This window comes from Hippopotamus amphibius, chromosome 13 (assembly GCF_030028045.1).
Source record: "Hippopotamus amphibius kiboko isolate mHipAmp2 chromosome 13, mHipAmp2.hap2, whole genome shotgun sequence".
Taxonomy (NCBI): Eukaryota; Metazoa; Chordata; class Mammalia; order Artiodactyla; family Hippopotamidae; genus Hippopotamus; species Hippopotamus amphibius.
This window is the reverse complement of record NC_080198.1, coordinates 41,157,283-41,171,059: the sequence shown is the minus strand read 5'-3', so window position 1 is coordinate 41,171,059 and position 13,777 is coordinate 41,157,283. Positions and strand designations below refer to the sequence as shown.

The 13,777-nt window shown below is 45.2% G+C and overlaps 1 protein-coding gene across 2 annotated transcripts in view; it reads right to left on the bottom strand.

Annotated features, from left to right (window-relative positions):
- FYCO1 (FYVE and coiled-coil domain autophagy adaptor 1) overlaps nucleotides 1–13,777 on the bottom strand; it is a 79,874-nt gene that overhangs the window by 602 nt on the left and 65,495 nt on the right. For both annotated transcript variants that reach the window (XM_057704435.1, XM_057704438.1), the window contains exon 17: nucleotides 1,561–1,670. In XM_057704435.1, the coding sequence (XP_057560418.1) occupies nucleotides 1,561–1,670 (110 nt within the window). The remainder of the gene's footprint in view (nucleotides 1–1,560; nucleotides 1,671–13,777) is intronic.

Below are 13,777 nucleotides of genomic sequence, written 5' to 3'. Positions count from 1 at the left end.
CTAAATCTGTTTTGCTGTCTGTGCTTTGGAAATCTTGAGTAGGTCCCTGAGGTGACCTCAGTGGGCTAAGGCCAGAGTGTGTCACAGCACCACGGCCGCTTCTAGTGATCACTGGGAGCCGGTCTGGGGCTGTGCTCTGCCCTCGACATGCCTCTCCGGCCTGTCAACCCACAGAGGGGTTCAGTGAGGCAGGAAAAATGCTCGCTGCCACTGCAGAGGACACTGGGGTTCAACTAAAACCCACAGAGGGAAGAGCAGAGCCTGTGCCTCGCTGGTCTCCACTTAGTCTCCTAACTGCCGTCCCATCCTGCTGCCCTGGAGGGGCTGAGGCCCACGTCCAGTCTGAAAGCAGCTCACTGGACATGCTGGGCCTGTGCCCAAGTCCCGCTAACTCAAGGTGTGTTCGTCTTCATGGGGGTGTGTGGGAAGGGCAGGAGAGGGGCAAGGTGGGAAGCCCATCCTCTAACCTCTCCCTTGGTGCACGCCCATGGCCACAAGCCCTGGGAGTTCAAGGCCTAGAGGTGGTGAGGGGGTGGCACTCTAGCTTTCACCTAGGGTGTCCTGTTAAGCTACTGTGCTTAAAGCCAAGTGGGCTGGGAAGGGCACCCATGTGGAGGGATGTGGCCGTTAGCTTAGGGCCCCACTCAGAGAGGATGTGGCTGGATGCTCATCAGACAGGTCTTATAAAAGAGGCAAGACCTAATTAAGGGCTTCTGCTAAAGCCAGAAGACATAAAAAGGACAGATGCCCAGCAACCTTCACCACCCCATCTCACGTCTCCCCTGGCTCACAGGAGATGCTCAACCCATGTTCATCTTCTGTCCTACTTCCCTTCTTGGCCACCCTCCAGCCTTATCTCCCTACATCCCTATCCTTCTGCCCCCCAAGCCCTACCCTCCTGGACCTGCATCTGGTGCTCTGAAACGGTGCTTCCCAGAGATGGTACCTGCTGCTCCACTCCCATGACAAGAGGGCCCAGGGGCCTCACCTCACAGCTCTAGTCCTGATTATCTCAAGCTTTAGCTTTCACTGCTTTGCTTCTCTCTCATCCATTCATCCACCCACCCAATCCTTCCACTATATTTCCTGAGCTCTTCTCTGGTCTGGGAAGTGGGCATCTGGACAGCAGAGAGGCAGAAGAGCATCCCGGGTAAAAGCCTGGCGTCTGGAGCCTGGCCACCTGGATTCAAATCCAGCTCCACCACCAGCTGTGTGACTTGGGAGTGTCACTCTTCTATCCTTCTGGTCCTCAGTCCCTCAGTAGTAACATGAGGAGAAAGACCGTCCCTACTGCATGAGGCTCCTGTGGGGCTGCAGTGAGTAAGTAAGAGCGGGGGGCAGAGAACACGCCTGACATGTGGCAAGACTCTGTAAGTATTACTCTGTGTGTCACACAGCCTATACCAGACACTGGAACACCACAGTACAGGTCTAAAATCAAAGAACTACCGATAATGAGTGACTGACAATTAAATAACTTCTTTTAAACATCCAGCTCTGTTCTTGAGACCAGGTGACTGGTAGATTCACCCAGATGCTGACAAATAAGGTGGCCCCTACCTGGAAAAGGTATTGTCGAAGATAAGCATGTAGATGCCCGGTGTGCGGACCTTGAGCTGGCCCTGGATGTTCTCCTTGTGGGAATTGCATCGGGTCGTGGGGATGAGCACCTGGGAGGAAACGCAGATAGGAAAAGTGTCACAGAAGCTGAGAGGGCACCACAGATCCTATGGGCAGACTCTTTATTTTGGGGAAGGAAGCTGAGGCCCAGAGGGGCTGAATGCCAGCCTCGTCTGAAGTCACAGCTGAGCAGGGCTGGGGCTGGGATCAGTCCCCAGGAGAGTGGTGGGGTACCTTCCAAATGCCCTGGGTTTGTCAACAACTTACGATATGGGCGTGGCTGCAGACATGAGCGTCATCCAAAATCATGAACTGGTCAGCATCCCAAAAGAACGGTCCCCCAACCTCCTCTGACCATGGCCAGAGCCAGAAGGCTCCACCATCGGGAGGAACAGCCTCTTTCTAGCTTCAGGAAGCTGAGGCTTATTCTAGGTGAAATCCTGCCTGGTTCCTTCCTGTTGGCGCTAGTGCCGCTGCCCTTGGGGGTCTCCTAGGACAGGCCAAGCCCTCCTTCCACATCTCTCGAGCACTTTGTGAAGCTGCTGGGCCCACTTTCCTCCAGGCCGACCACCCCTGGTTCCACCTGTGGCTTCTGACTTGGCCCCAGTCAGTTGATATGCCCCAGAGCCCTTTTATCTCTCCAAGTCTCCTGCTTCCTCTCTATCTCCTCTGAGAGAAATTAATCCCAGGAGACATTTACTTTCTAAGGACATGTTCTAAGGGCCTCACTGTCAGAAGCCAAATCTGAGCAAATGGTGTGAGCTGGACAGGGCCAGGGCTGGGGTCTCTGGATGGCCAACCTCTTTCCCACAGGCAGAGTCTTCAACCTGTTGGCCAGCTAAGATACTTTAAAACTGAAGATATGATAGGAAACAACACAGAGCCAACCAAAATTAAAAATATTTTTTTGAAGGGACAAGCACTTAAAGGGTCTTATCTCATTAAGCATCCCTAAGCCTCCCATTTAGGAGTGACTACACATAAATGGTCACACAGACCACGTAACATCTTAGCAATGTCGGGTTCCTAAGGTGGTAAGCTACCCAACAAGTGACCATTTTGATTCTTTACAAAATTAAATGTTGCTCCTTTTTGGAAATTCAATTTTTGTTAAACTTGGTTTTGATTTTTTCCTATTAAACATTTTTCAACCTGTGGAAATCCAAAATAGTTATCAAGATGTTATTATTTTTCAACTCAAACTTGAATACAGCTGTCTATTTCTTTAAACCCTACATGGTGGCCACAAAGTTCCCAAAGTGAAGTAAGTTCCCACAAAAGGCTCTGCCCTTAAGGATCTTGTGGTTTAACAGTGACAACAGATAAGAAAACATTCAATTATGTTGGGTGAGACCATCACAAGGTGTTTATGGGGAACGGTGCCTATCCCAGACTTTGGGTACGAGGGAGGAGAGGCAGAATCAGGGAAGACTTCCTGGAAGAGGCAACACTGAGCTTGGACAATTTAGCTAGTTAGAGGGAGGTCTGGCAGCTCCAGGCAGTGGGGACAACATATTCAAAAGCATGGGGCAATGCTAAGATTTACCCTCCCAAGGAACAACCAAAATGGACAAAACACACAAAACAACAGCTTTCAAGTCACTGTACGTCAGGCAATGATTGACAGTGATTTTTGAGAGAACAAGGTGAGCCCTGCAATTGTGACCTAGCTTACTGCTTGGAGAGGAAAAGAGAACGACAAGCAAATGGAACAAATGAAAAACAGTAAGATGAGAGACTCAAACCTAACCCTATTGATGATCGCATTAAATGTAAGTAGGCTAAACATCCCAATTGAAAGGCAAGGGATTATTAGGTTGGATAAAAGCAAGCCCCAACCCCATCATGCCTACAATTTAAATGTAAAGATAAAAATAAGTAAAAGATACAAAATAAAAGTAAAAGGATGTAAAACGATATACCATGTTAACACTAGTCAAAAGAAAGCTGGATTGACTATATTCATATCAAAGTAGATTTTATCATATCAAAGAATGTGGCCAGGGGTAGTTTCATAATGAGAAAGATGTCAATTCATCAAGGGGACATAACAATCCTCAACATTTATGCCCCTGATGACAGAGCTTCAACACATATGAAGCAAAAAGTGGTAGAGTTACAAGGAGAAACAGAATAAATTCATAATTATAGTTGGATATTTTATTGTCCCTCAATAATTTATGGAATAAGTAGACAGGAACTCAGTAATAAGGAAATAGAAGAACAATCACCTAACTTGATCTGATATTTATAGAACACTCCACACAACAACAGCAGAACACATTTTTTTCAAGTGTACTTGGAACATTCACTAGGTAGGCCATATTCTAGGCCATTAAAAAAAAAAACCTTATATTTAAAAGGATTCAAACTACACAAAGTGTGTTTTCTGATAATGGAATTAAGAAATAATGGAAAAAAATAGCAGTTGTCTGGAAAATCCCCAAGTATTTGGAAACTCAATAACATGTATCAGAGAGAAGTCAAAAGGGAAATTCCAAAGGCCTGGGAGAAGGAGAGAGAGCACACAGTATGTTCCTGACGTCACAGTACATTTGCTCTGGCTGGAAGCTGGTGGTGGTGAGGGAGTAGGACAGGCCCAAGACAAGCCTGGAGGGGAAAAAGATGTGTGAAGACCTACTACATGTGGGCTCTGTGGCAGCTACTTCTGCACATGTTATCTAATCAAGTTCCATTAATGTTCTATAATATTCTAATTCCCCTGGGGACTGAGAATCCTGGGAGGTTGAGTGGCTGGGTCTGTTCCCATGGTCCATAACCTAAAAATTGTGAGCCTGGCCTGAGATACTTCAGCAAGCATACACAGGAGGAAGTGCTGGGGAGAAAGGCGTGCTGTTTACACAGGGACGCCTGCGCGCCCCACACCTCAACCTTCCCACACACTTCTTTGATTACAAAGCAAAAACCAAGAGCTTGTTAAGGCAGATCCTCTGAAGAGGACATGTGTAAGATAATACTCTTCATTTCCTTAAAACAGTCTACTCTATAGACCTTTTGTTCATTCCAGCTGCTGTTTTTTCTACCAAAGTCAAAATCTGTAAGATTTTCTCACTGTTATTTTAAATTAATCAATCAAAACGTCTAGGGGCGATTAACAATGGCTCTGGTGTCAAAGCCCAGACAGCAGAGGTGACGGGAGATGACTGGGGTCTTGTGTAAACCTGAGTGAGACAGGTCCCTGCTGTGTGAGCTCTGGGGGTGTCTCCCATCAGCCTCCAGTGCTTGGGTGGCCAAGACCTGATTTATGTCATATGTCTGCAAAACAGTCCAAGTTGGTTTTATTGCTCTCTCGAGGGACTCTAGTGGCCTGGGGCACTGGTACAGAGCCAGGGTTCTATGTTAAATGGAAAAACCGGTCACAAAAGGCCATATATTGCATGATTCTATTAACATGAAATGTCCAGAACAGGAAATCCACACGGACAGAAGGTGGGTTGGTGGTTGCAGGGTGGAGGTTGGGAAGTGACTGCTGGTGGCACACGGTTTCTTTTTGTTTTGGGGGATGATGAAAATGATCTAAAATTAGATAGTGGTGATGGTTACACAACTCTGTGAATAAAACTAAAATAACAGTGAATTGCACATTTTAAATGGGTGAATTATACAGTGTGTAAATTATATCTCAATAAAGCTGTTTAAAAAATACAAAGTCAGTAAGCCAGGAAGAGAAAAACAAATATTGTATGCTAACTCATATATGTGGAATCTAAAAAAAAAAAAATGGTACGGATGAACCCAGTGACAAGACAAGAATAAGGATGCAGATGCAGAGAATGGACACGAGGTTGGGGTGGGGGGCAGGGGGTGAGGGGGAAGCTGGGATGAAGAGAGAGAGTAGCACAGACATATATATACTACGAACTGTAAAACAGATAGCCAATGGGAAGTTGCTGTGTAACAAAGGGAGATCAACTCGATGATGGATGATGCCTTAGAGGGCCGGGACAGGGAGGGTGGGGGGGAGTCGAGGGAGGGAGGGAATATGGGGATATGTGTATAAATACAGCTGACTGACTTTGGTGTACCTCAAAAACTGGTACAAGAGTGTAAAGCAATTATATTCCAATTAAAAAATAAATAAAAAAAATAAAATTATAAGAATAAAAAAACCCAAAAAACAAAAAACAAAGTCAAGGGTCCTTGCTCCCAGTCCTGTGTTCCTCCCCTGACTCTCAGTAGTGCCAGGCAGGCCTCTGAGCTTCTCTGGCCAAAGAGAGAGGCAGGGCCTAGGTCTTGTTCCCTGATTTGTCCCACGCTTCAGGCTGGCGGTCTACACATGAGTAGCCTCAAGTCCTTGATTTACTGCTTCTTTCTTCAGGTGCTTCCCAAATTCACAATCTCTAATCTCAGTGTTGAGGCATGGCCTTGATGGAGGAGGTCCCTCTAGAGAGAGGGTGGTCCTGCATGGGGAGTGTCTGACGTGCCCCTGGAGAAGGGACTGGCCTGCCGTGCTGTTCCCTCTGCCTGGATGCTTCTCCTCTAACCCATGCCCCCCAACCAATCCCCTCCCAACAGCCTCTCTTGGTTTGGCCCAGGAGTCTCCTGCCCTGATCACTGCTCCCCAGGTGGGGTTAGGCACCCTTCCTAGGTGCCCCACCCCCACAGTGCCACCCCATCAAGACAGTCACCACCTGGAATCACAGCTGTTTCTTTCTTTCTTTCTTTTTTTTCCCCATAGTTGTTTCCTATTAAGGGTCTCTCTCTGATCACATCATGAGCTCCTCAAGGGCAGATCCCATGTTGTTCCTTCTCTCTTTATCCCCAGTGGGCCCTACAGAGCCCAGCATACAGCAGAAGTTCAGTAAATGGTTGTGAAGAGAGTACAAGTACACAGCATAGTTCCTCATGTCTGAACGTCCATAATCACAAAACCTAAGTGTTGCAATTGGCACTACGTCCCATTGTTCCCTATGAGGTCCAGGCTGGTCAGGGCATCACACGGGGAGTCCCCAGGATAGATGCTAAAGATGTGAGCCTGGACATAGGTTCCCCAGGCTGATGTCTGTCCAGGCACCTCAGGCAGACATAACAGCCGCCCCCACAGCTGGCTGGTGACAGTTGGCCTGTGACGGCAGAGAAGCACCTTGAGCACCTCTCACTCACCCTGCAGAAGGGCTCCTTCTGCCCCCTGGTGTCCACTGTGGGAAAGACAATGGTAGCTATACCCTCCAGGCAACAAGGGAGCCAGAGATGAGGATGGCTCCTGCGGGTCCCTGAACGCCTGATTCTTGGGAGGAACCACACAGGTCTCCCAGGGCCATGAGAATTAGGGGAGTGAAGGACTGAGCAAGGGGAGAGGTGTGGACACCGGATTTAGTCACCTCCCTCTCTCCTTGCACAAACACCCACCAGTGTCTAATCTGGGCAGATGCAGTGCTAGGCACTCCGTGGGCCTTGGGAACACGAGGTGAATAGTGAAGGTGCTGGTGGTGAGTTCTGGGTGGTGCAGCTGTTTGTTAGTGCAGAGCTGAGAAGCGCCCAGGCAGGCCGCTCTGCATCTGAGTTTCCTCATCGGCCACCTAGGACTGAGACCTGCCTCAGACTGAGACATGTGTCCAGGTGGCAGGGCTGAGCCTGAATCCACTCTCTGACCACAAGCCCAGGACCTCGCAGGTGGACGTTCAGAACTGCTCAGGAAGGAAGGGCTCCAAGGCTACGCAGGTGGCGCAGCTGTGAGTCCCCAAAAGAAACAGAGGGGCAGAGCAGTTTTTAAATAAGAACGAGCATGAGACGCCAATAATCAAGGCCAACTCAGCGGGGCTAGAATTAAATTTAAGGAGTGAATTTGAAGAGGACAGAAATGACAACACAATCTCTATAAGGAGCAGGTACCACCAGGACAGGGATGGAAGGAGAGCAAACCCAGAAGGACACACATTCTCCCATGTGGATGCTGGAGCAGTGATCTGTGTGCCCAGTGCTCCTGAGCATGGCCCTCCTGGGGCTCTGGGCCTTCCCCAGCCCTCGACGTGAGCCTCTTAGGATACCCAGAGGACCACAAGCATGAGTGACTAGTGGATGCAATCACAGAGACTTCACAGAAGGCTTGTTTCACATGACTTCAAATTGCTCCTCTCTAGCTTCATTCTTAGAAAATGCAGATTTTGTATTAAAAGCCTAGGATCCACCCTGAGCTCCAATCCAACCTATATGACTGTCCTCATCATTCTTCCACTCACAGTGATTTGAATGGAACTCGTGTTCCCACCCAAACCAGCTCTCCCTCCGTCATCCCTTGGCACCCTCCCTGCAGAGATTCAGGAGTGGAATTCAGACCCTCCCCCTTCCTTGGCCCACAGTGATTCAGCCCCCACGGAGACCTGTTCACTGTCCTGTGTTCTGCATCCCACTCCATCCTTTCTACTCTGACTTCTTCCCGTTGATCTAGACCAGTGGCCCTCAACCTTAGCTGCCCACTGGGATCACCTAGGGATGCCTGGATCCAACTTAGAGATTCTGATTTAGTGGTCTGGGGTACAGACTCAGAAGTGTGTTTCAAAAAGCTTCCCACATGTTTCTAATGTGCATCAAAGTTGAGAACCATGATCCCGGCCACTGTCAACGTCCCATGCTTAGAATGTCTTAGGAGTTTCTGAACTGGTATCTGCCACCAAGATTTCTAGCCCAGCCACCCAAGTGACACAATGGCTATGAGTCTCTACTGCGCTTTCTGAGGTGAGATGCTGAACACGCTGTAACCAGAAGCAGAGATCTTGGTCACGGACCCCCATGATGACTCACGCTTGCTCTGCACGGCTCTGTTAAAACATAATCCTTGACTGAACCAGGAAGAAACAGAAATTATGCACAGATCAATCACAAGTACTGAAATTGAGACTGTGATTAAAAGTCTTCCAACAGAGGGGAAGAAAGATGGCGGTGAAGCAGAAGGACGCGGAATGCATCCCTCTCCACAGGTGCATCAGGAATACACCAAAAGACGCAATAATTCCCACAGAGAACCAGCTGAACACCAGCAAATGACCTCGGACACCAGAAAGGACTGCAAAGATCCCGAGGAGAAGAAAGGAAAGGGATGGGTCCCACACCCTAGGGCGGGGGGATCTGAAACAGAGGGGAGATTGCCAAATATCGGGGAAACATCCCTTATTTGATGGGGAAGCCCCTTCTCCAATGGGGAATTTCCCTGGGTCAGAATGGAGGCATTTGGGACTGTTCAAAGAGGGTGAAACGGCTGAGCTGTGGCAGATGGGAAAGAGTGAGAAACACACAGAGGGTCCGCACCACGGCTCAGCATGTCCGGACCGAGACGTCGATTCACAGCTGAACAGGGGGTCTGGGAGCTGGAACGTGGGAACCAGAGAGCTGGCTCAGGGTGAGAAACATTGTTGGCAGTGGGGAGATGGACTGAGAGGACAGAAGGGAAGAAATTCGCAGCAAAGAATGCCTACCACGGAAAGCTGGGTGGCCACGGCAGCGGCTTGATACTGCTGACTCACAAGCAGGAGAGAGGAGCCGTGGGTGTAGTCTCTCTCTCAGCACCTGCTATGGACAAAGGAAAGACCCCTGTGGTCCTAGATAACGCACTCAGGGATAACAAAGGCCTCCCGGTGGGGCTGGCCTACAGTGACTGCAGTCAAGAGCCAAAAGCCAGCAGAGTGGCCCAGCTCTGGAGACATTCTGTTTACACCTGAGCCGCTGGCGTCCCTCTGCAACAGGCACTGCCATGGCCTACTGAGCTGCCGTGACCCAGGCAGGGTGCCCTGGCAGAGTCTTAGCAGGGGGGAGGAGCCGCAGGTGGAGTCACTCTCTCGGCCTGAGCTGCCCGAGCCGCTGTGACCCAGGCAGGGCGCCACTGCTCACTCACTCCCAGGGGAAGGAGCCACTATTGTACCCTCTCTCTTCCCACACACCAGTGCTTACAGACAAACAATAAAGAAAGCTCTGCTGGTCAAAGAATAATATAAAAAGCCCACAGTGGGTAGAAAGACACTTACAGCTGAGACCCCATGGAAACAGAAATATTAGTATTAATTCTATTGATCTGGTCCATTCTGGGGTCAGTTCTAGTTTTTTTATTTTTTTATTAATTACGATCTTAGTCCTAAGGGATCTACGCATTTTATAACTTTTTTTATCGTATTTTTTTATTCTATTTTTATTTTTAGCCTTTTTATATATTTCTATTTCTAGCTAAGTTTTCTGTAGTGCTGACTGTATCTCTCCTATCTTCTTTTCATCTCTATCTTTTATACATTTCTATTTCTTTCTTTTTCTTTTCATATTTCCAGTCACACTATGCTCTTCTGTTGCCCTGTCTTCTATCCTTTTTTAGTTTATTTTATCTTAATATACTTATAAGCAATATTATCGGTCTACTCTGTTTCCTTGCTTTATTCTCCAAATGATACACTGCTTTGGTATTTATTATTAAGTTCTGTCTTTATCTTAGTTCTAAGTATAGTTGTCTGATTTCGTTCTGAGAATCTTCAGTCTATCTGGTGGTACTCTTGCCATTTATTATATTTGATCCTAGCTTTCAATATCTCCCTGGATTTGTGTTTGTGGGTGTGTGTTGTTGATTTTTGTTTGTTTTTGTTTTTTGTTTTTGTTTTTTTCTGTTTTGGTTTTGAATTTCTGTTGGTTTTCTCTTTGATTGTCTGATACCATACTGGGGTTCTTCTGTCAGGTCTTTCTAGTGCCTTATGTTCTATTAGATTCAGTATGTGTGTGTCTTATACATGTATATGTTTCCCTGACTCAGTATTTGTTTGACTCAATACTCTGCCGTTAGCCTGGGGCTTGGACAGTCTTCTTTAAACCCCTTTATTGCCAGGACAAGCAACCTCTGAAGTTTGGATTACTCCATCAGAAGTCAAGTAGAAGGCTCTGGGGAGGGAGCACTGAAGCCAGGATGCTAGACTACTAGGGAGTCCTCAGATGCACGGAAGATTAACTACAGAGAACTCTCACAGAGTTCTGTATCAGAGTCTGAGATTAGGCTTCGTCCGACTGCCTGCAACTGCCAGTGCTGGACATGTCACACCAAACTACAAACAAGACAGGAACACAAACCCACCCATCAGCACACTGAGTACCTAAAGCCATATTAACCTCACAGATACCCTAAAACACACCTCCTGATATGGCCCTGCTCATCAGAGAGAAAACACACAGAGCCACACACTGGAAAGCAGACACCAGACCCCCCCCCACCCCCTGCCCCGCACCAGGGAGCCTACTCAACACACTGGACAAATCTCACCACAGGGGGCCGAGGGCAGAAACAAGAGGAATTACTCCTAGGCAGCATAGGGAAAGGAGACAGCAAATCCTATGAATTAGACAAAATGAGAAAACAAAGAAACACCATGCAGGCAAAGGAGCAGGAAAAAAACCCACAAGACCAAATAAATGAAGAGGAAATAGGAAAAATGCCTGAAAAAGAATTCAGAGTAATGACAGTAAAGATGATCCAAAATCCTGATAACAAAATACAGAAAATATAAGAAACAGTTAATAAGGACTCAGAAGAACTAAAGAGCAAACAAACAGTAATGGACAACACAATAACTGAAATTAAAAATACTCTAGATGGTATAAACAGCAGAATAACTGAAGCAGAAGAAGGAATAAGTGAGTTGGAAGACAGAATGGGGGAAATAACTGCCGCAGGGTAGGAAAGAGAAAAAAGAATAAAAAGAATGGAAGACAGTCTCGGAGACCTTGGTGACAACATTAAGTGCACCAGCATTCGAATCATAGGCATCCCAGAAGAAGAAGAAAAAAAGAAATGGTCTGAGAAAATATTTGAAGAGGTTATAGTGGAAAACTTCCCCAACATGTGAAAGGAAATAATTAATCAAGTCCAAGAAGCGCAGAGAGTCCCATACAGAATAAACTCAAGGAGAAATACACCAAGGCACGTATTAATCAAACTAACAAAAACTAAACACAAAGAAAAAATATTAAATACAGCAAGAGAAAAGTAACAAATAACATATAAGGGAAAACCCATAAGGATAACAGCTGATCTTTCTGCAGAAACTCTGCAGGCCAGAAGGGAATGGCAGGATATACTGAAAGTCCTGAAAGAGAAAAACCTACAGCCAAGAATACTCTACTCAGCAAGAATCTCATTCAGATGTGACGGAGAAATCAAAAGCTTTACAAACAAGCAAAAGTTAAGAGAATTCAGCACCACTAAACCAGCCTTACAACAATTGCTTAAGGAACTTTTCTAAGTAGGAAACAAGAGAAGGAAAACACCTACAAAAACAACCCAAAACAATTAAGAAAATGGTAATAGGAACACACATGTCAATAATCACCTTAAATGTAAATGGATTAAATGCTCAAACCAAAAGATACAGACTAGCTGAATGGATACAAAAACAAGACCCTTCTATATGCTGCCTACAAGAAACCCACTTCAGACCAAGGGACATATATAGACTGAAAGTAAAGGGATGGAAAAAGATATTCCATGCAAATGGAAGTCAAAAGAAAGCTGGAGTAGCAATACTCATGTCAGACAAATTAGACTTTAAAGTAAAGACTATTAAAAGAGACAAGGAAGGACACTACATAATGATCAAGGGATCCATCCAAGAAGAACATATAACAATTGTAAATATCTATGCCCCCAACATAAGAGCACCTCAATACATAAGGCAAATGCTAACAGCCATAAAAGGGGACATCGACAGGAACACAATAATAGTAGGAGACTTTAACACACCACTTACATCAATGCACAGATCATCTAACAGAAAATAAATAAGGACACACAAGCTTTAAATGACACATTAGATCATCTCAACTTAATTGATATTTATAGGACAGTCCATCCAAAAACTACAGAATACACTTTCTTCTGAAGTGCACATGGAACATTTTCCAGGATAGATCACATCTTGGGTCACAAATCAAGTCTCAGTAAATTCAAGAAAATTGAAATCATATCAAGCATCTTCCTCTCTGACCACAATGCCATGAGACTAGATATCAATTACAGGAAAAAAACTGTAAAAAATACAAACACATGGAGGCTAAACAATAGGCTATTAAACAACCAAGAAATCACTAAAGAAATCAGATGAAATCAAAAAATATCTAGAAACAAATGACAATGAAAACACAACAACCCAAAACCTATGGGACGCAGCAAAAGGAGTTCTAAGAGGGAAGTTTATAGCAATACAGTCCTACCTTAAGAAACAAGAAAAATATTGAATAAACAACCTAACTTTACACCTAAGACAATTAGAGAAAGAAGAACAAAGAAACTCCAAAGTGAGCAGAAGGAAAGAAATCATAAAGATCAGATCAGAAATAAACTAAAAAGAAAGGAAGGAAACAATAGCAAAGATCAGTGAAACTAAAAGCTAGTTCTTTGAGATGATAAACAAAATTGATAAACCATTAGCCAGACTCATCAGGAAAAAAATGGAGAAGACACGAATCAACAGAATTAGAAATGAAAAAGGAGAAGTAACAACTGACACCACAGAAGTACAAAAGATCATGAGAGACTACTACAAGCAACTATATGCCAATAAATTGGATAACCTGGAAGAAATGGATACATTCTTAGAAAAATACAATCTTTCAGGACTGAACTAGGAAGAAATAGAATATATGAACAGACCAATAACAAATACGGAAATTGAGACTGTGATTAAAAATCTTCCAACAAACAAAAGCTCAGGGCCAGATGGCTTCACAGGCGAATTCTATCAAACATTTAGAGAAGAGCTAACACCTATTCTTCTCAAACTCTTCTATAATATAGCAGAAGGAGGAACACTCCCAAACTCATTCTACAAGGCCACCATCACTCTGATACCAAAACCAGGCAAAGATGTCACACACACAAAAAATTACAGGCCAATATCACTGATGAATACAGATGCAAAAATCCTCAACAAAATACTAGCTACCAGAATCCAACAGCACATTAAAAAAGTCATACACCATGATCAAGTGGGGTTTATCCCTGGGAGGCAAGGATTCTTCAATATATGCAAATCAATCCATGTGATACATTATATCAACAAATTGAAGGATAAAAACTATATGATCATCTCAATAGATGCCAAAAAAGCTTTTGACAAAATTCAACATCCATTTACGATAAAAGCTCTCCAGAAAATGGGCATATAAGGAAATTACC